Source organism: Cajanus cajan, chromosome 7 (assembly GCF_000230855.2).
Source record: "Cajanus cajan strain Asha chromosome 7, NIPB_CcT2T_4, whole genome shotgun sequence".
NCBI lineage: Eukaryota > Viridiplantae > Streptophyta > Magnoliopsida > Fabales > Fabaceae > Cajanus > Cajanus cajan.
In genome coordinates, this window is record NC_138523.1 from 59,448,191 (window position 1) to 59,472,030 (window position 23,840).

At 30.6% G+C, this 23,840-nt stretch overlaps 2 protein-coding genes across 4 annotated transcripts; both read left to right on the forward strand.

Annotated features, from left to right (window-relative positions):
* The first annotated feature begins 5,128 nt into the window (after nucleotides 1-5,128).
* Nucleotides 5,129-12,527, forward strand: LOC109796577 (V-type proton ATPase subunit B 2). Of its 2 annotated transcripts, none has more exons than XM_020356246.3 (15): nucleotides 5,129-5,283; nucleotides 5,960-6,024; nucleotides 6,291-6,346; nucleotides 6,469-6,567; nucleotides 6,925-6,984; nucleotides 7,772-7,883; nucleotides 7,970-8,178; nucleotides 9,503-9,634; nucleotides 10,243-10,380; nucleotides 10,605-10,755; nucleotides 10,840-10,922; nucleotides 11,360-11,407; nucleotides 11,525-11,578; nucleotides 11,664-11,747; nucleotides 11,851-12,527. In XM_020356246.3, exons 2-15 carry the CDS (start codon nucleotides 5,967-5,969, stop codon nucleotides 12,034-12,036), a joined length of 1,470 nt encoding a protein of 489 aa, XP_020211835.1. In that variant the 5' UTR covers nucleotides 5,129-5,283; nucleotides 5,960-5,966; the 3' UTR covers nucleotides 12,037-12,527. The 2 variants fall into 2 exon arrangements, with proteins under 2 accessions (XP_020211835.1, XP_082916448.1); XM_083060322.1 differs by lacking the exon at nucleotides 5,129-5,283 and adding an exon at nucleotides 5,357-5,428.
* A 6,186-nt stretch (nucleotides 12,528-18,713) lies between these two features.
* On the forward strand, nucleotides 18,714-23,688 carry LOC109797965 (DNAJ heat shock N-terminal domain-containing protein). 2 transcript variants are annotated; one of them, XR_002239758.3, is made up of 4 exons: nucleotides 18,714-19,593; nucleotides 19,962-20,144; nucleotides 21,104-21,190; nucleotides 22,925-23,688. XR_002239758.3 is itself a non-coding variant. In XM_020358146.3 (3 exons), exons 1-3 carry the CDS (start codon nucleotides 18,931-18,933, stop codon nucleotides 21,122-21,124), a joined length of 867 nt encoding a protein of 288 aa, XP_020213735.1. In that variant the 5' UTR covers nucleotides 18,714-18,930; the 3' UTR covers nucleotides 21,125-21,542. The 2 variants fall into 2 exon arrangements, 1 of the variants encoding a protein (XP_020213735.1); XM_020358146.3 differs by lacking the exon at nucleotides 22,925-23,688 and having other exon boundaries at nucleotides 21,104-21,542.
* Nucleotides 23,689-23,840: the final 152 nt, after the last annotated feature.

Below are 23,840 nucleotides of genomic sequence, written 5' to 3' on the forward strand. Positions count from 1 at the left end.
GTACGGGTATATACTTACCCGCCCCGTCCCCGTCCCCATCCCCGTCCCCGGTTTCATACCCGTACCCGATTTCATTTTAAAATTTGTTAACATTTATAAAGTTAAGGAATCTTGACTCTGTTGCCCCTTATTTCTTTTAGCTAGGGTTAAAAGTGAGGAGTTGAGACTCTCAAGCCCCGCAGCCACAGCCCGTAGTGCCGCACCAGCCCGCACGCACCACTCCATCTCAAATCAGTGTGATTCTTCGAGACTCTCATGGAATTGTTGAGGTGAAGTGTCACCGGAAGCAAGATTCTCTGTATATTGAAGGCTCACGGTATGGTGTTTCCCCTTTTGTTTGGTTTTATAACTTTTTGGAACTTTGTAGGTTCTGTTTGGCTCGATTTTCCTTTCGTTTTTTCATGCTGGGGTCATGAGTTAGGTGCATCGAGTTAGGAGGACCATAAGTTTAAGCATCTTTTCTCCCAGAGGAGGGATTTTTGTGTCAGTTTCTGTTTATATTTATTATATGCTTAATTGGTTTAAAAAAAAAAATATATATATATATATATATATATATATATATATATATATATATAATTGGCAGCATGCATATAACTCATGTTCCTGATGAATTTTTGTGTGATTGTGGAACTGAAATTCTTTTGCAAACCAAGGTTACCAGCGTTTCCGTTGTTGGTGAGGTTGAACAGACCAAGGTGTTGTGCAGAGCTTGTGCCGTGGATGCCCGTGACTGGCGTGAAGATAAGTTGAAAAAAAAAATTTAACGGGTACGGGGATGGGATAAAAATTCCATACCCACCGGGTATGGGGACGGGGACGGGTATGAGTTTCGGTCGCGGGGACGGGGATGGGTATCATGAAACCCGTACCCGCCCCGCCCCGTTGCCATCCCTACTACCAAATCAACACTATACAGTCAAGGATGAAATGACATGGTATTTTTCCTTAAAGTCATTGACCGATATGTACCCCAACAACAACAACTTATTCTTGAGGAGGTATAACCTGAAGTAGAGGAAGATGACACACAGGACCAACATTTCACCACACAACCACATGGACAGGTAGATAATGTTGATATCTTGTCAGCCATTCAGTGTTATATGGTGGATAAGATGTATTATTGGCACCTTCAACGTTATCCAGATGATTTCCCTTCTTAGTAATTTCTTTGAACTTTCTTAGTATATGTTATGTTATGAAATTTTGTTTTCAGTCTCTAAACCATATTTTTGTCTTTGAATTTATGTTATGTTATGAATTTTTATTTTCAATTTTTGAACCACATTGCGGTATTTTGTTGAACGTACATGTGTGATTGGCGTTCTGGAATGACCCGTTCTAAATCCAGAACGGTCCGTTCTGGTTTCAAAACAACCCGTTTTGATTTCAGAACGGCCTGTTCTGCTACACTCATGGTGTGTTAATTTTGCATCTAGAACGGGTTCCAGATGCAAAATTAACACACAACATGTGCAACTAAAACGGGTCGTTCTGATTCCAGGTGCATTAAATAAATTTGACATTCATCTATGCATCTACGTGGCATTTACATGACCAACAGTTAACTCCGTTTAAATAATTTGGACGGAAGTCTGACATTGCACTAATTTAAATTATTAGGGACCAAATTAAAACAAAAAATTAAAAGTGAGACTAAATTAAAAAATATATATTATAATGAACCAAATTAGGGTTTTAACCTAAATTTTTTGCTTAAGGCTCCACTTTACCTATTTCCGATTCTAGTAGTTATCTATTATTTTAATGTTATTTAGTTATTAGTTTATATATAATTTTTTTTTAATGATTTGATTTTTTTTTATATAAAATGAAAGTTAGTTAGTTTTTGAACATCTCGAGTAAAGTTAGTTAGTATGTGAAATATTTGTCCACTTTTTTATTGATTAAACAAACTGTAAATTGAATCTACAATATTTGCACACGCAATAAAATGCTTAGATAATTTTTTCAAAAATATTAAGAGAAAAATATAACAACATAAAATATAAAGAGAAAAAAAACACTAATACAACATAAAATAAGTTTATCTATAAATTAAATTATGTACAAATTAATTTACTTATATTAGTTTCTCTAAAAATAAATTAATTTATACATAAAATAATTAAAAATGTTTGAGCAAAATTGTCTAAATATTTTGAGTGTGAAAATGTGAATGACCAATTCAACTTAAATACAAATTTCGAAAAGTTAAAATTTTAATTGGACTTAATTGAGATTGTTTGCATGCTAAACCTTTATTTCACTTATTGTATTTTTGTTACTTTTGACCTTAATTTGATAGATTGTATGAATTTATTTTAGTGTTACAATGATTGCTTGAACATTATTTATGTAATTTATTTGGTTAAATTTATATGTATTTGCTTTTGGTATTTTTAACGTGATACAATTGTATTTCAATTTTCTTCTTCTTCTATATATTGTTTCTATAAAGAATATGAATACTCAAAGCTTGAAGATAAAAATAGAAGGATAAAGGCTTTAAGAAGACCATTTAATATATTATATATATATATATATATATATATATATATATATATATAGTTTTTGCTTTATAGTTTATTTAGGTTTTATTTCTTATTAATCTATATTTTTAAGTATCTCTTTTAGGTTAAATCACTTAGATCGATTTAGTGTTGAAGACTGCAGTAGTATGTACAATATTAAATTTGAATCTTGTTAATATTATTATAAATTTTAGAGATAAAAAAATATATAATTTAAGAATTATGAACTTTATACCTCATAATGATTACTGTTCATCCTTCATCGTATTTGGTTCTATTTTTTTTTTCTTTTGATGTTTACTATAGCTAAGTGAGTAGACTTTTTTTCCCCTAAGATTGAAGCATGACCCTTGAATAACCAATGATTGTTGAATTGGGTTGTCTTTGTGCCTATTATATTCTATTAACTATATTTATGCAAAATGCTCCATCACCATTTTGCATAACTTTAGACGCTTATGAAATAATTGAAAAATGATCCAATCATTGAAACTAGAATAAAAACCTAAATTTTAGATGACAGTCAAAGGTAGGTATACTCACTCGATGAACAATTGAATTAACGAATAATGTAAAAGGTCAAATCGAATATGACTACAAAAGTAGTAATTAATTCAGTTGGATGCAATTTTTTATCCTGAAAAATAATTAATTTCATCTCAAGTTAATTAAATGTTTAGATCTACACCAAAACTTCAAAATCTTGCACTAAAAAGGTAAAATTTAGAAGATACTAAAAGTAGATTTTGCCTTGGATGTAAAAAATGGGCATAGATTTTAACTGATGTGATTGAGTATCAAACATACATGCTAATTTACCTCCTAAAATAACTGATTATAATATTTAAATAAATAAATTATTCCACTACAAAGTCGGAAACCCAAATTTTGGAAGCTTCTATTTATTGATTTTCGACCAATCCTATTTTTTCTTTTATTCAAATTTCAAAATTCAACTAATCTTAAATTCAAATATATATATTTTTTTATTAAAGAGTTAAATATAAATTATCAATGTATTAAATTTAAGGTTAAATTATTTAGACGTTATTTGAGTTTCATCCTTGACAAAAAATAATTTAATTAAATTTTACTTACTTTCCAATGATGAAGTTAAAACGAAATTGAAAAATATTGGTGTAATATATATATATATATATATATAATTTTATTTTTTCTTTCTCGATTTGATTTTCATTAAATAATAATAATTAACAAGTCAATCAGGTAATTTATGTGAATACAGTATTTGATTTTATTACTTTACTACTTAATGATAATTGGATATTTGTGGTTTTCCCAACATTAATAGTGCATGAATGTGTATTTTTTTTTTCTCGTCTCTTTCGCTCTTTTACCTTGATGCTTCTTTCTTAAGATTGTGTTAGTGTAATCTTTGCGCACTTATAGGTTGCACTCGCATTTGTACCACGATTCCAAGGGAAAATACTCTCTTATACCTATATATCTATTTTTATGTTTTGCAACTTTTTTTTTTCTTCTATTGTTTAGTTGGTCCTTAAATATGGTAATTGTTAGACATTATGAATTTTGGACAAACTTATAAATTCGAGGAATTTAAACTTGAAGTAATATTATTATTTTTACTTACTATGTTATTAAAGTACTAAATATATAATTATTTCATTGATGACTAATTTTGTAAAAAAAAATTAACTAACTAATTTTAATAAAATATTTATTTTCAAGTACAATTCTTTCCACACTTAAAAAATTTGAGTTTTTTTTTCACGTAAAAGAAAAATACTATTGTAAGTAAATTAATATTATATTTTATGTCATACAAATATTAAGTCTCTCTTTTCTTAGTGATTATAAGGTTTGTCTGCTGTCGGCGGTGAATACTCCAGTGACGAACAAAAAAAAAAAGAGGCTTGTTTTAACATACAAAATCAATTTGGTATTTACAAGTTTGATCCCTTTTAGAATATCCCTTTTAGAATATTACATAAATTATGTTTATAGACAAAAAAAGAAAATATTACATTGTTTTATTTTTATTTCTGTATTTTTTTCTTCATTTTTAAATTCTTGACATTTTTTAAATTTTTTTTAAATCTTTATCACTAATTCCAGTTAGTTCAGTGTTAAAAATAAATAACAAAATATAAAATGTTAATTAAGGTAACAAATAATATACTAAACTAATATAATTAACTTATTTTTAAGTATATATTTTAATTAAGTAATCATTTTTAATCTATATTATTAATATTTACATTATTAATAAAAATGATATATTTTATTGATATATACATTTTGTTGATTATTTTATTCCAAAATTTTTAAAACATTTTTCTCCCATATATTTTTCTTATTTAGTTATTATTATTATTTTATATATATTTTTATAAATTTATTTTTTAAACATGTTATATTTTGACCACATGTAGTCATCTTATATATATGAAATAAAAAACTACATTATTTAATTAAATTATACGCATAAGAATATTTTAATTAAAAATATTATTTATTATTTTAATTATCTTAATCAATATTTTAAAACTAAAATAAGACAGAGTCGGGAACGAAAACATATTTGATTAGTTAATACTAATTTTTCATGAAATGAAATAATGATTGGAGTAGTAACTAATTTTACTCATTTAATTAAAAATAAAATTATGATATAATAATGTGATGTTGTGTTAAAATTTTTGGTCCAATAGATCCGTCTTCCTCACCCACGTCTCTCTTCCGCTTCAGATCACCAAAATCGCTGGTACGTTTTTCTCCCTTCCGATCCATTTCCTCACTCCTTTCGATTCGATCTCACAATCGTCTTCCAGTTCTGCGTTTCTCGATATCATTGTTTCGCCCAATAATAATATTAGCATCCTCTACTACCAGGGTTTTCAGTTATCAAAGTATGAAAAAACTTGCTTACTCTTCCATCACTTACCTACTGGAATAAGACTACAGTGCCTTCTATCTTGAATAGCACTATTGTTATTGTTTTTTTTTGTGAATCTTTGTTTTATTTTATTTTTATTTGTTCATACCTAGTTCAGCCGCTTAGTTCAGTAGCGATTGGCTCGGATCAATCCTTTTTTTTTTTAACGCGCTAATGAAGTGCAATTTGGATCGGATTCTTGTTATTTTCGCTAAGTTTTTGTTAGAGTGAACCTGTAAATTGGTTGTCTAATAATTATATATTTGAAACGGTGATTTAGTTAAAAAATTTCTTTAGACTGTTTTGGTGGTAACTCGATAATTATTCAATAATTTATGAGTTTATTTTTGTTGCTGTGCCGGTTTCTGTATTGACTTTGTTTTGGATTGTGTTTTTGGTGTCTGCTTTGTCTTGATTATTGACGAGAGCAATGCCTTTGTTGTATTGCTTCTAATTTGTGTTTTTGGTTTGGCATGAATTGACTCTTTTGTCTGCTTGTTTGAAGTTCCAAGATGGGTGTGGCTCAGAAGATTATCGATACGGAGGAGGGTACCTTGGAGATAGGAATGGGTATGTGTCTGTCTTATTGGTTTTATCTGTCTTAATTATTTTTCTACTGTGATTGAATTCCTTGTGGGCGTGGATACACCAATCATTGATAACTGAAAAAAGGATAATTAACGCTTGCAATTATGCTTAAAAGAGATATTGCAAGCAAGACTGGCAGACCACTGGGTCAAAACTTGATCAATCAACTTTGATAATTGGTGGTATTCATTCCATTACTATTCAGTTTCACCCTAAATTATTTGTTTGCTTATTAATGTTGCTTGCAGAATACAGAACTGTATCTGGAGTTGCTGGACCATTGGTCATTCTTGATAAAGTTAAGGTAATGACGATGTGGTTGCTGATATTCTTATGGATTTTTCTGGTATTTTTATTTTCACGGTGTGAATGTCCTTATTTTTGGTGTGACTAAAGTTTATACGTTATACTGATCAACTGCATCAGGGACCCAAATTTCAAGAGATTGTTAATATTCGTTTAGGAGATGGAACTACTCGTCGTGGACAAGTTCTAGAGGTAGATGGCGAAAAGGCTGTTGTTCAGGTTAGAGCCTTTGGCATACATAATCGTCTTCTGTACTTGCCTCTTGTCTTTGAGTTGATGTCTTCAAGAGTGCTCATTTATTAGGCACAACCAGAACATTATAAGATTCTCCTGTCCTCTCAATCTTTGTGAGCGGCTTTCTTAGTAAGAAATGCCTTCACTGTTGTCTACTCTACTAATGTAGTTGCAGTGACTTTAAAAAGGATGTCCCTGTCCATTAGTCTCCCATCAAGTGGGGATGTAGCTGTATTGACTTCCATTGCAATTTTTTTTATCACTGCTTGTTTTGCTATTCTGCTTGTACCATTATCAATGGTTTAAAGTTTATTCGCCTTTGTTTTTTTGACTATAAACCAGGTATTTGAAGGTACATCTGGGATTGACAATAAATTTACAACTGTGCAATTTACTGGAGAGGTACAAATTCAGTTATTACTGTTCTCAATGTGGAAAAGTACATGTAAAATGATACATGCAAATTTTATTGATTTTTCCTGTCATGAAATAATCTGTTGTTTGGTGACTTGTCTCAATAGCATTGAAATTTCAATTCTGTAGGACCTATTTCACTAGTAGAAAACACATAATTGAGCTGATCATCGGCTTTTTTTTAATGTGCTTTCTAATAAATTGTCACATTAAATACATAAGACAAATCCAATTATAAATATGCCATGAGCTTGTTGAAGCTCCAGTTTTTCCTCCCCTCAAAAAAGGACAATTTTGTTTCACCAGTATTAATATAATTTACACTACTTATCAATTGACTTGATTAATTTTCCAATTTACATTATGCATTTATTTTTAACTTTTTACTTGGCATTTGTAGTGGAAAGAGTAGACTTCAATTTTATGATATAAATACAGGAAAACATACATGTTATGAATACCAACTTTTAATAAGGAAATAAAGGAGGAATTGCGGGAAATTGAAGCTTTAGTATGCATAAGGTTTGGCTGCTGATTACTATTGTATTGATTTGTTCTTAAGAGCTGATTTCTCATGTCATTAATTTTTCAAGATTTAGTCTGTCTTAAGTTTCCTTTCATTTAGCCATGAGTACTGATTATTGAATTGAAACTAAAATTCTTCCTTTTAATATTTTCTTTGACTTTCTTTGACATGTTACTTTTATTGTGTTGGAATCAATTTATTTATTGCACCTTTTGACTTCCTCCTTTCCTCTCATATGTACGTCCACAGGTGTTGAAAACTCCTGTTTCACTGGACATGCTTGGACGCATATTTAATGGTTCTGGAAAACCAATTGATAATGGTCCACCAATTTTACCTGAGGCTTACCTGGATATTTCTGGTATTTAACTTTATTTACAATGTTCTATAATTGTATCTTGATGTTAGTTCTTTTTTTCCCCTAATATCTTCCCCATAATAATTCAGGAAGTTCCATCAATCCTAGTGAGAGAACCTATCCCGAGGAGATGATACAGACAGGAATATCTACAATTGATGTCATGAATTCTATTGCTAGAGGTCAAAAGATCCCTCTATTCTCAGCAGCTGGTCTCCCCCACAACGAAATTGCTGCACAGATATGTCGTCAGGCTGGCTTAGTCAAGAGACTAGAGAAATCTGATAATCTTCTTGAGGTATAGCTGATTTTTTATAGTGCATTTCTTCGAATCTGTAACATGATCTTGAATTATGACTTTTGGGAATTGGTAATGATCCAGCTGCCTCTTTATTATTTTTATTTTTATTTTTATTTTTACCTTACATCTATTGCTTATACTCAATTCACGTATGCATCATATTTTTGTTGGTTATGTATGTTTAGGAATTGATTATGTTGGAGAGAGTAGTAAAAATAAGCAAATTATTTCCTCAAATATGCTGAAGCTGAACTAAGCACATGCAATTAAATTAGAAAGTAGTTCTTATCTTTAAAATTAATGGTTTGTGGAGTTAGAACTAAATAAATTGAATTAATTCTGTATTCTATAAAATTTGTGATCATGCCTTCTAAGTGTGTGCTGTATACAAACATTTTTGTTGTCTTTTTGGTGTCTAGAAAGTGGAAACAGGTCTTTTGTAGGATGTTGGTAATTTATAATTGATATCACTTGGAAGTAAAAAAAAAATTAATAATGTTTGCCTAGTTCAAAATTTTCTCTTAAGAATAAAAAATTTATTGCCAATAATATATGTAGTAGGATCTGTTTGGATAAACTTCTTCAGAAACACTTATAGGAGAAGAAAATAGGAAGGAAAAATGAAATTAGCTTATGTTTAATTTTTTTAAAAAAAGTTTTTGGAAAAGCTAATATGAAAGAGTTTCTATAAATTAGCATATGCATAAGCTAATTTTAAGTTATGGGAAAACTAATTTTATTTTTCCTTCCTATTTTCTTCTGGTTGTTTAGAGTGTAGGTTTTTGAATTTTAATTTTATACTTTTAAAACATTGACATTATCTATGTATCCTTGAAAGTTAAATATCAAATTTCAATATTAAATGGGAAGGATTGTTTCTGGTTTCTCAAAATTTAAGAAATTTTATGATAGACCTGTAGAAAGACAGAAGATCTGTGAATTGCTTGCTTGAGTGGCAGCAGCAGCACTCAGCATCCTTGATATTTTATATGCATAAAAAGAATAAATGTTTAACATTTATCAGAATCATAATAATAATAATAATTAAACTATTCCCTATGACTGTAATATTTCCTGCGATTCTTTAGCTTCCTTAATTCCCAATGACTTATTAATCATCACTATCATTGTTTTGAACATGTTACAAATAAGCTGACAGGGTGAATTTTAAAAGATCTCACATCTCACTTGTTTATTCTTGTAATCTATTGCTTCTTTTTGCCTCCATTTTTATTTTTGCTTAATCATTTACTTTAACTCATTAATTCTGTACTTTTTGTAAGATGAAAGTGATTTTTCTCACAAATATCATGTTATGCAGGGTGGTGGAGAAGAGGACAATTTTGCTATTGTGTTTGCAGCTATGGGAGTTAACATGGAGACTGCACAGTTTTTCAAACGTGACTTTGAGGAGAATGGCTCAATGGAGAGAGTGACTCTTTTCCTTAATTTGGTAATCTTTAAAAACTAAAATCTGTATGAAAGTGTTCTTTTATTCCCCTTAATCTGGTACTTCTTTTTCATCATCCCAATTTCCTTTAAGATAATATGCTTGAGTAGTTTACAAGCTGAACAAAATAATAACCCCTATATTGATATTGTCTTGTAATACATGTTTGTAACTTACCCAAAGTATAGTTTTTTGTTGAAAAAATCCTTACATTTTGTCATTGTGTTTAATTTAAACGTAACATCTTAATTGGTAAATATGTGTGCAGTGGTAGCATGTCCATGATCAGTGCAGATCTAATTTTTGGTATGTTAATATGGACCAAGTGCGTATTTAAATTTAAGTGAAAATAAAAAGAAGTAAATTTTTTAGGATGTACAAGCTGGTGAAGATGTAAATGATAGTTTAGTAAGGTAGTTTTTTTCTTATAAAAGGATGTATGACCTTAAATTTTTTAAAATGGGCTATTATATTGTATTTGAGGGTTTAGGGTTTAGGGTTTAGGGTTTAGAATGAAATTCAAATGAGGCTTTTTGATTTCATGACTTGCATGAAAGAGCTAATCCCTAAAATTTCTGTTCTCTTGCTAATGTGAATGTGATTTACTGCAGGCAAATGATCCTACTATTGAGCGTATTATCACTCCTCGTATTGCTCTTACTACTGCTGAATATTTGGCTTATGAATGTGGCAAACACGTTCTTGTGATACTCACAGACATGAGTTCTTATGCCGATGCTCTGCGTGAGGTAATGTAACTTCAACTGTAATTTGTTTGGAAAAAGAGGCAACTTAAGGATAGAAGAGACTAGAGAGTCTTGAATCTTTTATAGGTTTAATGATAATAAAAAATTGACATTGCTATTATGCCTTTCGCTTATTCTTGGAGTATGAGAAATAACTGAAGAAATATTTTAATATGTCTCAAATAATTTGCATGACACAAGTTATTGATCACCTCCTGATCCCATAGGTATCTGCTGCCCGAGAAGAAGTGCCGGGTAGACGTGGTTATCCTGGTTATATGTATACAGATCTTGCGACAATTTATGAACGTGCTGGAAGAATTGAGGGGCGTAAAGGCTCTATTACTCAAATACCAATTCTAACCATGCCCAATGATGGTAATGAAATATATAAGTTCATCAGTTATCTTGCAATGTTTTCTTAATATTGAATGAAGGATCATATTTTGAACATCTGTACAGATATTACGCACCCAACTCCTGATCTAACAGGATATATCACTGAGGGACAGATATACATTGACAGGCAGCTGTATAATAGACAGGTGGGTTATGTTGAACCTTTCAGCTGTGATGAACATTCTACACCAAGTTGGATTAATTACAAAAGATGATTTGGTCCAGAATGAATCCTAACAATTAATGTGGTATTACTATGAGAACAGTCAATTGCTGGCTTGTTACTCAATGGAAATTAGTCTCCATGCAATAAGTTTGTCGGTTTCTCCCAACTTTTGAATTTTCCATCATTTCATGGGGGGTTTGGGTAGTTTGCTCAAGATCGCATGTTAATGTTCGGGTTTTATTTTTCCTTTGACATAATGGAATGCTGTGAAAAATGTTGCCAGTTAGATCGTAGATTTTTGTTATAAATCAGTCAAAATGACCTGGTTATAAATTGCTTTCATTTAATGTTTGACTAATTGTGTGGATTTAATATTGAGACCAAAACTAAACATTCTAATTCTTTTTAACTGAGCAGATATACCCACCAATCAATGTCCTCCCATCACTATCTCGGTTGATGAAGGTAAGGTTAATCTTGTTGTTTGATATCAAGGTGCTTTCAAGTGATAATATTTTCTGTTTCTTAATTAAAAAGCAAGTGGTTCACACTCTAATGCTGCATCATTGGTCACCTATGCAGAGTGCTATTGGCGAGGGAATGACTAGAAGGGATCATGCTGATGTATCAAACCAGGTCTGGTCTTGTTTTGTTCACCTTGTAGTTATTTTTCTGTTACAAACTCTCTCATTCGTGTTATATATTTTTCTTCTTCTTTCAGCTCTATGCAAATTATGCTATTGGAAAGGATGTCCAGGCAATGAAAGCAGTGGTTGGAGAAGAAGCACTTTCATCTGAGGACCTGGTCTCTAATAATTTTCTATCTTAACTAGTATATTTTGTTTGATCAAGTAAAATTGCTTTTGAAGTGGTATTAACGGATCTCTTTTCCCTCCTTTTATTAACAGCTGTATCTGGAATTTTTGGAGAAGTTTGAGAGGAAGTTTGTTGCCCAGGGAGCTTATGACACCCGCAATATATTCCAGTCACTAGATCTTGCATGGACTTTACTCCGGATTTTCCCTCGTGAACTTCTTCATCGGATACCAGCCAAGACTCTTGACCAGTTTTACAGCCGGGATGCTGGAAATTGATGATTAAGCAAGCAAGTTCATAATTCATATACCTTGGTCTCCTGCTCAACCAGTGCCTATTGTCATCGACAATTTATTTGTTTCTTTGCTTTCTCCCCCCAAATTCATATTTCTTCTATGCAGCATAAATATAATAAAGGATTGAGTCTGTTTGAGTGCCTCATATTTTGAATCGGTCGGTTAGTCAGAAAGTAGACCCCATAGATGTTATGATTCTTGAGCCATTTTTTCCTTTGGTGGGGGAAAATATGAGTTGTGTTAGTTTGGGATGGCGTCGATTGCATTTTGGGATGTTCATGTTCCCGGGTGTTGGAACTTGTGGAGACTGCTTTCCCCATGTATGTTGCTTGTTTCATAATTTTATTTATCTTGTAATTTGATTTTTTAGGATATTCGGAATCAATCAGGATGGTTGTCTTTTGGACACTTCCTCGATGTATTTATCTGCTTTAGTTTATTAATATTTCAAACAAGCATTTATAGTCTGTGAATTCTGGCAATATTTGCATCTGTCGCTATCGTTGTAGGCCCAAGCTCTAAACCATTATTTCAGGTGTCAGCCTTATGTGCATCGTGCTTGGTAAATCCAGCTATTAGTAAGGTAGGAGTCATTGATGATATCATGACACTTCTCTGGCTGCCTATTTGTAATGATCCACGTCTAAGCTTTATACCCTGCTCTTGGCTGACTCAATGATGCTGTTGTTGTGTCCACACTTTGTTAACGAAAATTCGGGGATTCAATTTCTTCCCTAGTTTTGTTCATGTTTAATTCAATTTCCAATTAAGTACCAACTTGTTGAAAAGAAAAATAAGGAGAATTTTCTGTCACCTTTAATTGTCGTTATTTTAATTTGGATCAAGCACAAAAGTTGGAATAAATTATTTGATTTGTGTTAAATTATTCTCGATTTGATATGATTCGAATCTGATTACAACAGACAAGATTTAATTTAATTTAAATCTGATTTTGAATTAAATAACTACAAATATTAATCACTAGATCATATTTGCAAGATCAAAATTGAAAGAATGAATGCACACGACTTTTTAAAGTAGTCATGTGATTGTTGTAAAATAAAAAATAAGTGGTCATGTGATTGCCAATTAAATTTTAAGATTGATCTACGTATGGTTTTATGACTTAAATTTATTGCTCTTGTTTCTCATGATAAAAAGTAGGGGGAAATGGGTTAGATGGAGTTTAGTTTAGACTATTTTTTATTTAATTTAATTAAACTTAATCAAGGTTGAATTGGAGTTGTAAATTTTTTCAAGTAATTTAATTATTATTGGGTTGGCTCAAGTTAGATTATCAGGTTGAACAATTAAAAAATATTTTTTTTAAAAAAATTGAAACAATAAAAAAATAGAAAAATTATACAATCCAAACTTAAATATATGATTCAAGGTGCAAATACATTACAACAATAATAAATAAAAACTCACAAATATCTTAAATAAACAAATAATGTCATTAATACAACAAATTTTGAATTATATAATAAGTAGAATTAAATTATTCTTCTTGCTTATTGTTTCTTTTAATTGTAGTATTTTCTTTTGTGTACATTAATTCATAATAAAACTCTATATAAATTTATTTAAAGTGTATTATGTGTTGTGTTGTGGATAATATTTTTAATTTAATTTAATAATTTATTATAGGTTGAGTTAATTTGAATTCATCAAATAACAAGTTTCTTGACTTGTTATCCAATCCAACTATAATCAATTAATGAAAAAATTATTCAATCAAACTCGAAAAATGTAATTGGGTTGATTCGGATAAATCGAATTTATGAATGAAGCATTACTTGCTTATACTCCTTAGGCTTTGTTTGGATTTGAGGATGGAAAAGGGGGAGTGGAAAAGGAGAGATTTGAAGGGAAAGTGAGTGGAAAGTGAGGTTGTTTGGATTAAGGGAAAGTGAGTGGAAAGTGTAGAGAAAGTTTGTGAAAGTTTGTGAATGAATTGATTGATGTGATAGATAAAAATAAATTTTTTAATTGATAATTGTGAAAGATTACTATTTTACCCTTAGGTTAAAAAAAGTTTATAATTATTATAATTAAAAGATAAATATATAAATTTTAACTAAAAAAATTATAAAAAATTAATTTAAAAATAAATTAATTTAAATATTTGGTTTAAATTTAATGATAGATAAAAAATAAAAATTTAAGAGATGAATATATAATTTACACTTTTACCCTTGGATTAAAAATGAGTATAATATTATTTATTGAAATTAATAATAATTACAATAAAATTATATTAATAGGTATAATTTATTAAAAATATAATAAATAATGATAAGAATAATAATAAATATTAGAGAAATAATAAGAATCATAATAAATAATAATGATACTAATTATAACAAATAATAATATTAATATTAATAAAAATGAAAATAATAATATTTATAATAATAAATAATAATAACAAAATATATTATGATAATTATATTTTGTAACATTATTTTATTAATGTTTATGAAAGTATTATTATAATTTTATAAACATGTATTACTTTATTTTTTTTATATTTCCACTTTTTGATGTTAATATTTAATATATAATATCTTAAATTAAATATAATTATTTAATATTAATATTTAATTTATATATATATATATATATATTAAATATTAATATTAAATAATTATATTTAATTTAAGGTATTATATATTAAATATTAATATTATATATATATATATATATATATATATATATATAAACGGTATTAAATAATCGTTATTAATAACAAATTAATGTGCCCAGAACGGCCCGTTCCGAAAGTGGAACGGCCCGTTCTGGGGTTATAAAGTACTCTGCAAAGGCCAAAAGTGGAACGGCCTGTTCCAAAAGTTGAACGGCCCGTTCTGCTTTCGCATTTTTCTCATAACATGCATTTTTGGACAGGCCGTTTCGGGTTCCACTGGCTGCGAAAATACCCTGCATAATCGATTATGCTTGGCCACATAATCGATTATGGCCTTGCATAATCGATTATGCCTCACCCATAATCGATTATGCAAGGCTATAATCGATTATATGGCCAATCATAATCGATTATGCTCCTTCGTATATACCAAATGAGATCAAACTTACCTTCAATGGAGGACCTCCTTCCACAATCACTCACCACCAACACCCACCAGCCACCACCAGCCAACCAACGTCGAGAATCAGCACCAGCCCATGGAGAACGTGAACGTGAATCCTCTGCTACATGGCACATGCATGGGAGGGGCATTTTCGGATTTTCACAAATCCTACGTGTCTTTCACCTCCTTTCTTTGCTTTTGTGCGAGGAGAGCAACAGTGCTTCTCCCTACTTTTCTTCGCCTTTCTTTTGCTCCAAATCACGAGAAACAAACACATACTTTCTTCGCCTTTCGTTGCTCGTAAACAGTACATCCCCAGAAACAAACACTACCTTAATAAGAAAAGTTCTCACTTTACATCTCATCCCTTAACTTTCCAGAGTTTTTTTTTAGTGGTTTCCAAAGTCTAAACATTAAATAAATGAAAAACATAAAAGTACTTCATAGCATAGATGAGAAGTTGTAGGAAAAAAAATTTACAATAATTTAATGAAAATTTTGAAATAATATTTTTAATGTTTCTTTTCAAAACTCTTAATTTTTTTTCATTTCTTTTGTTTTTAAAAGCTGTACCACATGTCTTGTTGTCTTTCATTATATAACTGCTAGATAGTGGTCATAAGTTATTGATGCCCCTGCCTTGAGATGACCTTGTCTTTCTTCTTCTCCATATCAAACTTCACCACATAAGTCATTATCCATGTCCATTATGTCAAACCTTCCTTGTAAACGCCGTGTCTTTGTAAAATTTTCTTTAATGAAATGATACCCTAGCCTCTTTCCTAACAAGTAACAACTCAATGACGATAACATCTTGCCATGAATTGCATAGTTTTTTGAATACTTTGTTGTCTAGGTACACCTTTGGTAACGATCTGTTGTCACCTTTATGTTTGATTCTCACCAACTTTTGAGTGATGAGATTATTTTTCTCCTTCATTGACGCCTCTTGCTCGTGCCTAGGTATTTTGTTGCCAAAATATATGTTTGGTCATGGTTGGAGATTTGTTTCCCTCCAATCTAGTGATTTTTCCAGCGGTGGATGTTGATCATTATTGGTCGAAGAGAACATAACACCCTCCATTATTCAATTAATAACCAATATATAATTAACACAATCAATGTTATACGTGAAATAAATATTTCATTTATCATTTATTACAATATGCAATTGAATTCAAAAATCATTTACACTATATTTAAATTAAATATTTGTTTATTTATTGTTGAAATAAATAGTGAACCTATTGAAGAATGGGTATACTGACGTAGTCTTCCAAAAAAATAACTCTTTCGCTTCTTATTTTCTTGAAGTGTGACAAGTTCTTGATTTGGGGTATATGCTAAATGGAATATGAAAAATACCATATGATTGAAGATAAAACTTAATATATAGTGTCCTTAAAAAAAATTAGTATCAGAATATATTACCATTCATTCTTTGTTGCATTAAATAAATTTTACCCAATATTCGAATACTACTCAATCGACGTATGACACTTACCCTTTAATAAGGTGTCCGAGTCTTATCCAATATAAATAGTATAGATGCTAAAAAAATAATTTGTTAACTCTATTATTCAATTATAAATTCTTATAATATAATTACTAACTTTTGTAATAATTATTTTAAAAATATATGCAAAATTTACGCACTAAATATAAGTAAAAGTGGATTAAATTGTTTTACCTTTTTCATCACATCCCATGTATCAGAGTAAAGCAAGCCCAACTTGATTTGATAAGAAAAATCAATTTTGATTGGGTTTGTTGAGTTTTTTTTCATCACGATGTATATATATAACTGAAGTATAATTGTATGCTTCAATTTATATATATTAAAATATATATTATTTTAATAGTTGAATAATTTAAATAATAATAATTAAATAAAAAGGTTAGAATTATCTATTTAACTTAAAAAAAATATAATATGCTTAAATAATAACAATTAAAAAACAAAGTCAGAATTATCTATTAAACTAAAAAATATAATATAATTTTTATTTATTTTATTTTTAAATTTATTATTATTTAATCATTTTTATATGTTACTCGAATTAAAATATAATTAATAGCTTGATATATAACTTATTTAAAAATATTTGAATAAATAAAAATTAGAAGGTGTAAGCATGTATAAAGTTTACCTCAAATTTTCTTTAACCAAAAAAATTTAAGAGATGACAATATTAGATTTAAAAATTATGAATCTATGTTCTCCTTTATATTTAAGGATGTGAATATGTTATGTTAGGATTGAATATATAAGTTTGTTCAGTTCTATAAAGTATAAATTTGAATTGTTATATGATATAATTTTTTTTTTTTTAGATTTTAGTTGACTGATATTTGAATATGTTAAAGTTGATTAAGTTGTTCAGTTGTGTATATATGGAATGTGATATTGTATAATTATTTGACCGATAATTAAGACTTGTAATGGAATGTATCTGAACGGCATAGTGAGATTTTATATATTTGTTGTTTTAATTTTTACCCTATATAAATATAACTTACATAATGGTGGCATGATAACTTTAGGTTGTCGTTGTTAATTCTTTTTTGTTGCATAATAGTTGAATTGTAATAAGTGTGATGACCTATTGGATTGTTGCACTAAATGTAAAAAAAAAAAAAAACAAATTCATATGTTCAAACAAATTAAAAAATAAAAAACTAATCTACAAAAAGAAAAAAAGAACTAACTAAAAATCTAATGAATTTTTGAAGAATTCTAACCATGGCTCCATTTCCACTATGCGTGTAAGCATTACTTATAATTTGTGATGTCAAATTGATTCAAATTTACTCAATGAGTTTGAACTATTTTTTTATGTGTTTAAGTTAAACCTGACATAATCCGATCAAAATTTGATACAATATGAGTCGGGTGACAAGTTTTACAATTTTTACTCTCGACCGATCATATATAATAAAGACAAAATATAATAATAAATAATAATAATATATCAATGTTTGAAAGATCACTTGTTTAAAATAATATTTTCTACCACTCTTACTAAGTAATAAATTTTGTACTTCTAGATTGATAATATTATAACAACATAATATATTTATTTTAATTTTTTTATTAATATTTATTATTTAAGTAAAAAACATGTATCAAATCAACAAATTTATTTTAAAATTTAGTTTGTATCATCATTTATTTGATAGGTTAAAAATATTACATTTCCAACTAAATATTATGTTAGTATCTAATTTTATGTGGATCATATACTTTTTTATTTTATTAAAAATATAATTCACAATTTCTCTCTCAAAGTTTTTTTTCTTTTAGTTTTTGTTTTCTAATTTTTATACTTTATCATTTCAAATCGCTTATTCTCTTTAAGTAATTACTCTATTATTTTTTTCTCATTTATTTAAAAATATAGATAAATGCGAAATGTGTCTTTTCCCCGATAAACAAATTAGCATGATAAATTAAAAAAGTTTTTTTTTTATAAACTTAAACTTAATATTTTTAAAATGAATAAACTTATTTTTATAAATTATTTTATTAAATAAGTGAAGCGAAACTTTAGAGTTTAGACAGGGCGAGACATAGATTTTGCCCTTGAAACACTAACATGTTACAAGGTGGCCATGTGTATGTGTAACCTAAACACAACTATCCCAAAACAGATTCTGGGTTTTTATGACCTCTCTGCCGCGCCCTCAAAACCCCAATTCCCAATTCCCAATTCCCAATTCCCAATTCGCAACATCTTCTCTTCATAAGGTTAGTTAGGGTTTCAACTTTTAAGGCCTCAAAATGGACGCAGAGATTGATCACTACGCGGTGCTAGGGTTACCGTCCGGCGAAGAAGGCGCCAAGCTCACAGAGAAGGAAATCACGAAGGCCTACAAATTTAAGGCTCTCGAATTGCACCCCGACAAGAGGCCCGACGACGCCAACGCCGCCGCCAACTTCCAACAGCTCCGAACATCCTACGATGTCCTCAGAGATGACAAGGCGCGCAACTTGTTCCACGACCTATTGCGCGTCAAGCGCGAGCGAGAGCTCCGACACTCGCAGCGTGACGGAAAGCGCCGCAAGATGGTCTCCGACCTCGAGCGCCGCGAGCGCGACGCCACCGCCCCCGACGCCGCCGCGAAGGAGCGCGAGGAGGAGGCCAGGATCGCCAGGCAGCTCAAGGAGGAGATCGCCAGGATTCGGGCTATGCACGGGACGAAGGAGGCGGCGGTGCCGGAGAAGAAGAGCGCCGGTTCCGGCGGCGGCGGTGGTGGTGGAGGAGGAGGTGGCGTGGATCAGGAGAAGGTTCTGAAGGTTTCGTGGGAGAAGGTGGGTGAGGATTATTCGGCTGATAAGTTGAGGGAGTTGTTTTCGAAGTTTGGTGAAGTGGAAGATGTTGTCATCAAAGGGAGTAAGAAGAAGGGTTCCGCGCTCGTTGTTATGGCCACTAAAGAAGGAGCTGTAAGTTTCTCTTTTCAATGGTTGTTATAAAGCTAAGTTTTCAAAAAGGACAAAACTTAGGTAATGTGGGTGATGTTCTCTAATTAGAATCTAATTAGAATTGGAGTTTTACTAATATATATTTACATTTAATGCATCTATCCATATTATAGAGGTGAATTCTATCTTAAATTGGATAACAACACCAATAGGACATATATTACTGTATCTAGGTTTTGTTTTTTCTGACAGTGATGTGGTCATATTTGCCTGTAATTTCCCACATTATAAAAATTGCAATCAAAACATTGAAAACAGAGTTTATTCTAATTGTGTTGATTCGTTCAATAATTTGTGGTTTACTTACTTATCATTGTGGCTTTGTCCAGGTTGCTACAATTGGGAGTGTGATTGGTCATCTTGCTAATCCATTGCTGGTTTTACCTCTTAAACCGGCCACCGTTGCTGATACTTCAAGTGTTCCGAAGTCTGCTGAAACTGAAAGGATGAGTAATCTAGTCGGGGCTGGGTATCAAGCTTTTGAAGATTCTGTTCTGAAGAAGCTGCAAAAGGTTTGTTTTCTTCGTGTGCCCTTTCTTAAAATTGCTTTTAAGATGGCTGTGTTCTAGCATTTTAGTCTGGTAGCATTTTGATTTAAATTACTTCATTGGTCTTGTATTGTGTGGATAAATATAAGGTTTTATATGTATATTTTTTTAATTGCTTGAACTTAGTTTTATGATGTTAAAGTACGACTTTGGTTTCATTATCCTTCATTTCAATTTCCACTTCCTGTGATAAAACTTTTTGTCTTTTCTGTTTGTTGTATAGTGAAAATGGTTATCAAAGCATCTTGAGTGGGATGTTGCAATTTTGTAATAGTTTTCTTAAGTTCAAATTTATTTGAATGCACTCTGTGTAACTTAATGAGATGTTGCCGCATCATTTAATTATATGTGTTTTGAAACTCTTTTACATTAACAGTGCATCAAATTTTAACTTTTAGGCAATTAGGATATTTAATTATTGATTGTTCATTGTCCAAAACATGGATATGCAGTATGTGTGCTTTATTTTAATCAAATTCAGGGGTAGTTATTGATCTACTTATGATTTCCATATATCAGAAAGTAGCTACTTCAGAAATGAATTCTGTGTTTTCAATTCAAAAACACTAGTACCTATGATGTTTGAATGGTTGAGAGCTACTCATGGATAAAATCCCAGAACCCAGTGTTTCTATTTTAATTTTATTTGGTGTTGCCATTCTATTGTAATGAAGTTCAATTATTCCTAAAATTAATACTTCATTGGACTCTGATAAGTGACCTGAAAGGAGAGTAAAAATTTTAAGCTTATAATTCTCTAAGCTTAGGCATCTATTAGGTCAGTTCTGAATGTATTTCCTTCAGTTTTGATGAATAAACTGCTCTTCTCTTTCTAATATGTGTTTCTGGACCTCCCAATCTTTTTATGACATCTGTCATTTAAAACCTACCAGTTTTCTTGACTTACTTCTATCCGTGTGCAGGCTGCAGAAAAGCAAAGATGATGCTGTCAGAATGGTAAACATAAGATTCAATTATTTGGCAAGGTCATCCTCAATTCTAATTTATAGGTACTGAAATTATCATTGCTGTTACTGATCCATCATTAGTGATCTGTCAACCAGAGTGTTTGTATCGAGACATACTAAATGTGGAGTAGTATTCAAGAGAACATATGTTTACTGTGGCTTTAAACCATCCTTATCTTATTAGAAAGCTTACCATGTTCAGTTTACTGTGGGTATAAAACCTCAGAGCTCAGACTTAAGAGAGTTCTTTTTCATTCCTAGTTTTGCGTTGAAGTGGTTCAGTTCTGTAGATTTCTAATTGTATGCAGAAACCTAAAATCTGCGTATTGTTATACTGGCCCATACAGGGTGTTTTCAGTGGCTATAGAAAGCTTATGTTATGTTGTTTCATTTACCCAAATTTTAGCTCAATTCAAATTGACTTGAGAGTGGAGAGTATACAAAGTTAAGACTTTAGATGACATAAAATGGTCTGACCAAACTAATTATTGGTGTAAAATTTGTAATGTATGACCTTTTTGTCACAACTTTGTTATCATATAATATGTGTCGAGTTAGCTTTGAATTTGAAATAGTATGAGGGTTCATTTATAAGTTATAAATTAATCACTTCTTGGCTTTCCGATAAAACCCACTTCTGAATTACTGTTATTTAATACAAGATTGTAGCCAGGAAATTATTGATTGTGTCATATGTGTGTATAAACAATATTGTGTGGAGGGATAATTACTGTGAATCACTTGTTATTTATACGTGTGTGACTACCTTACTTTCAAATTAGTAGGGGAAGAGGCACTTCGTGTCTCTTAATTATTTTTAAAAAATAAAAACAAAAATAAAAAAAGAAATAATGAAGTGGGTAGTGAGGAGTTTACTGATTTGTTGGAGTTTTTAGAAAATAAAAATAAAGTAAGAGAAGAAATGAAGTGGATAGTAATTGAAAGAGTGTAAAGAGATTACTAATCTTGTGAGAAAAAACATAAAAAAACTCTTAATTTTTTATTCCTAGGCAATTGAAGGGGTTTAATGGTTAAATTGAAAGTGGAAATCAAAAGCGGTTATAGAGAGGGGTATCTCTTTATATGTTGATCATTTTCTTGGTTACGAACTCTGTTTGGAGAAGTATACATGTTTGTTTCCTGAAATTCATGTCTGTTTTTTTTATTTTTATTTTTTTATAAATTATAGTTTCTATTTGATATTGAACATATATAAGAGGACTGTTGTCGAGCTGCCTCAAGTAACGGGGCAGAATGACCGCTTTCATTGCCTTCGTCTTATCTGGAACCATTTTTTTATTTATTTGGGAGGGGTATTTTTCATACTGTGCAATTGTGCAAATGAAATGAATTCTTCCCCAGTTTCATTTTATTTGTTCTTACATCAGGTTAAGAAAGTAAAAGAAAAGAATTTGACTCTTCCTACATACAGTGTTTTTTGGTTGGGTTCTTGAATGTTAAATTGATCTGATTCAACCTTGATTATAAAATAAGGTAGAGAATATTTAAAGTTGTTTTTCTTTAAATATAAATCAAATCTGACAATAAATGTACGAGAGCATTATAAAACATCTCCATTTCCAAATAGGCAGGGTTGAATTGACCAAAATATTAACTCCATCTATAGAGTTAATTTCAATCTATCTAGGGATGTTATTGCTTAAAAAAATCCATGTCTTATAATCAATAAAATGGTCTCTTATGAATCGGATTGTATTAGTGTGTGTTACTGCTAACTGATCTTTAGCTGATTTGTTCTGCTTGATTGATTCTCAGGAGTCTGCAAAACCTTTGGTGATATAATTCCAGAAAATTTCCTTTGGATGAAAACCGTAAACTGAAAATCGAATCAGTCGTGGTTTTATTGTCATCTGGGGTCTTGCCAAATGCTACTACTACTGTGGTTGCAAACAGAAAATTGTATCAGTTGTGGGTTGCAAACAGAGAAATCCAATACTGCTACTGTGCAAGCAGACGGAAAGTTAGAGATCATTGATTCCCCACCATTGCATTAAATTTTAGTCTCAATCAAAGTCTCGCATGCCTGCTTATCTGTTTGGAATTCACTGTGCTGTCTGTCACACAGCACTTAAATGGGAATGGAACTCGGATTAAGCCCGTATTCCAAGAACACACATTTGGTAAAGCTTACTCTCAACGTGCTGGACGAAGTGCTATAAAGTGCAATTGCGATAGTAAGTTTGCCTGGAATTGGACATAGAAGAATCCTTGGGATGATTCTTCTCAGTCTGCAATGTTTTGCAAGAAAAATAAATAAGTTGTATAAATGCTATAGCAGCATTAGAACGTGAGCTCAAGTACCGAAGCTGTGGCATGTGTGCTATCATCATCATTTATCAACACTCATTCTTGTCCGATCAACAGTGTTAACTACAAAGCTTTCTAAAAGTGTCATTTACACTGGTCACTGACATCACTCTGCATGTTTTTTCTAGTTTACATATTAAATAATCCATGTATTGAAGTGTGAAAGGTAAACTTGAAAGGTGTAGTGCAAAACCAACCCAATTACTTTTGAAGCCATGAAACTAGAGCAGAAGCGGACATAACTGAGAGAATTACACTTTAGTCAGACAATTACCGAAAACTTTTTGAAGCCATGAAATTAAAGCAAAACCGGACATAATTGAGAGAATTACACTTTCAGTTGGACAATAACTAGAAACGTACT

Excerpts from the sequence above, each read along its gene's own strand:
- LOC109796577 (XM_020356246.3), top strand. The coding sequence starts at position 5,967 with ATGGGTGTGGCTCAGAAGATTATCGATACGGAGGAGGGTACCTTGGAG. Across the intron at positions 10,756-10,839 it reads TCTAACCATGCCCAATGATG|ATATTACGCACCCAACTCCT; the intron begins GTAATGAAATAT and ends ACATCTGTACAG. Across the intron at positions 10,923-11,359 it reads GGCAGCTGTATAATAGACAG|ATATACCCACCAATCAATGT; the intron begins GTGGGTTATGTT and ends TTAACTGAGCAG.
- LOC109797965 (XM_020358146.3), top strand. The coding sequence starts at position 18,931 with ATGGACGCAGAGATTGATCACTACGCGGTGCTAGGGTTACCGTCCGGC. Across the intron at positions 19,594-19,961 it reads TGGCCACTAAAGAAGGAGCT|GTTGCTACAATTGGGAGTGT; the intron begins GTAAGTTTCTCT and ends GGCTTTGTCCAG. Across the intron at positions 20,145-21,103 it reads TTCTGAAGAAGCTGCAAAAG|GCTGCAGAAAAGCAAAGATG; the intron begins GTTTGTTTTCTT and ends ATCCGTGTGCAG.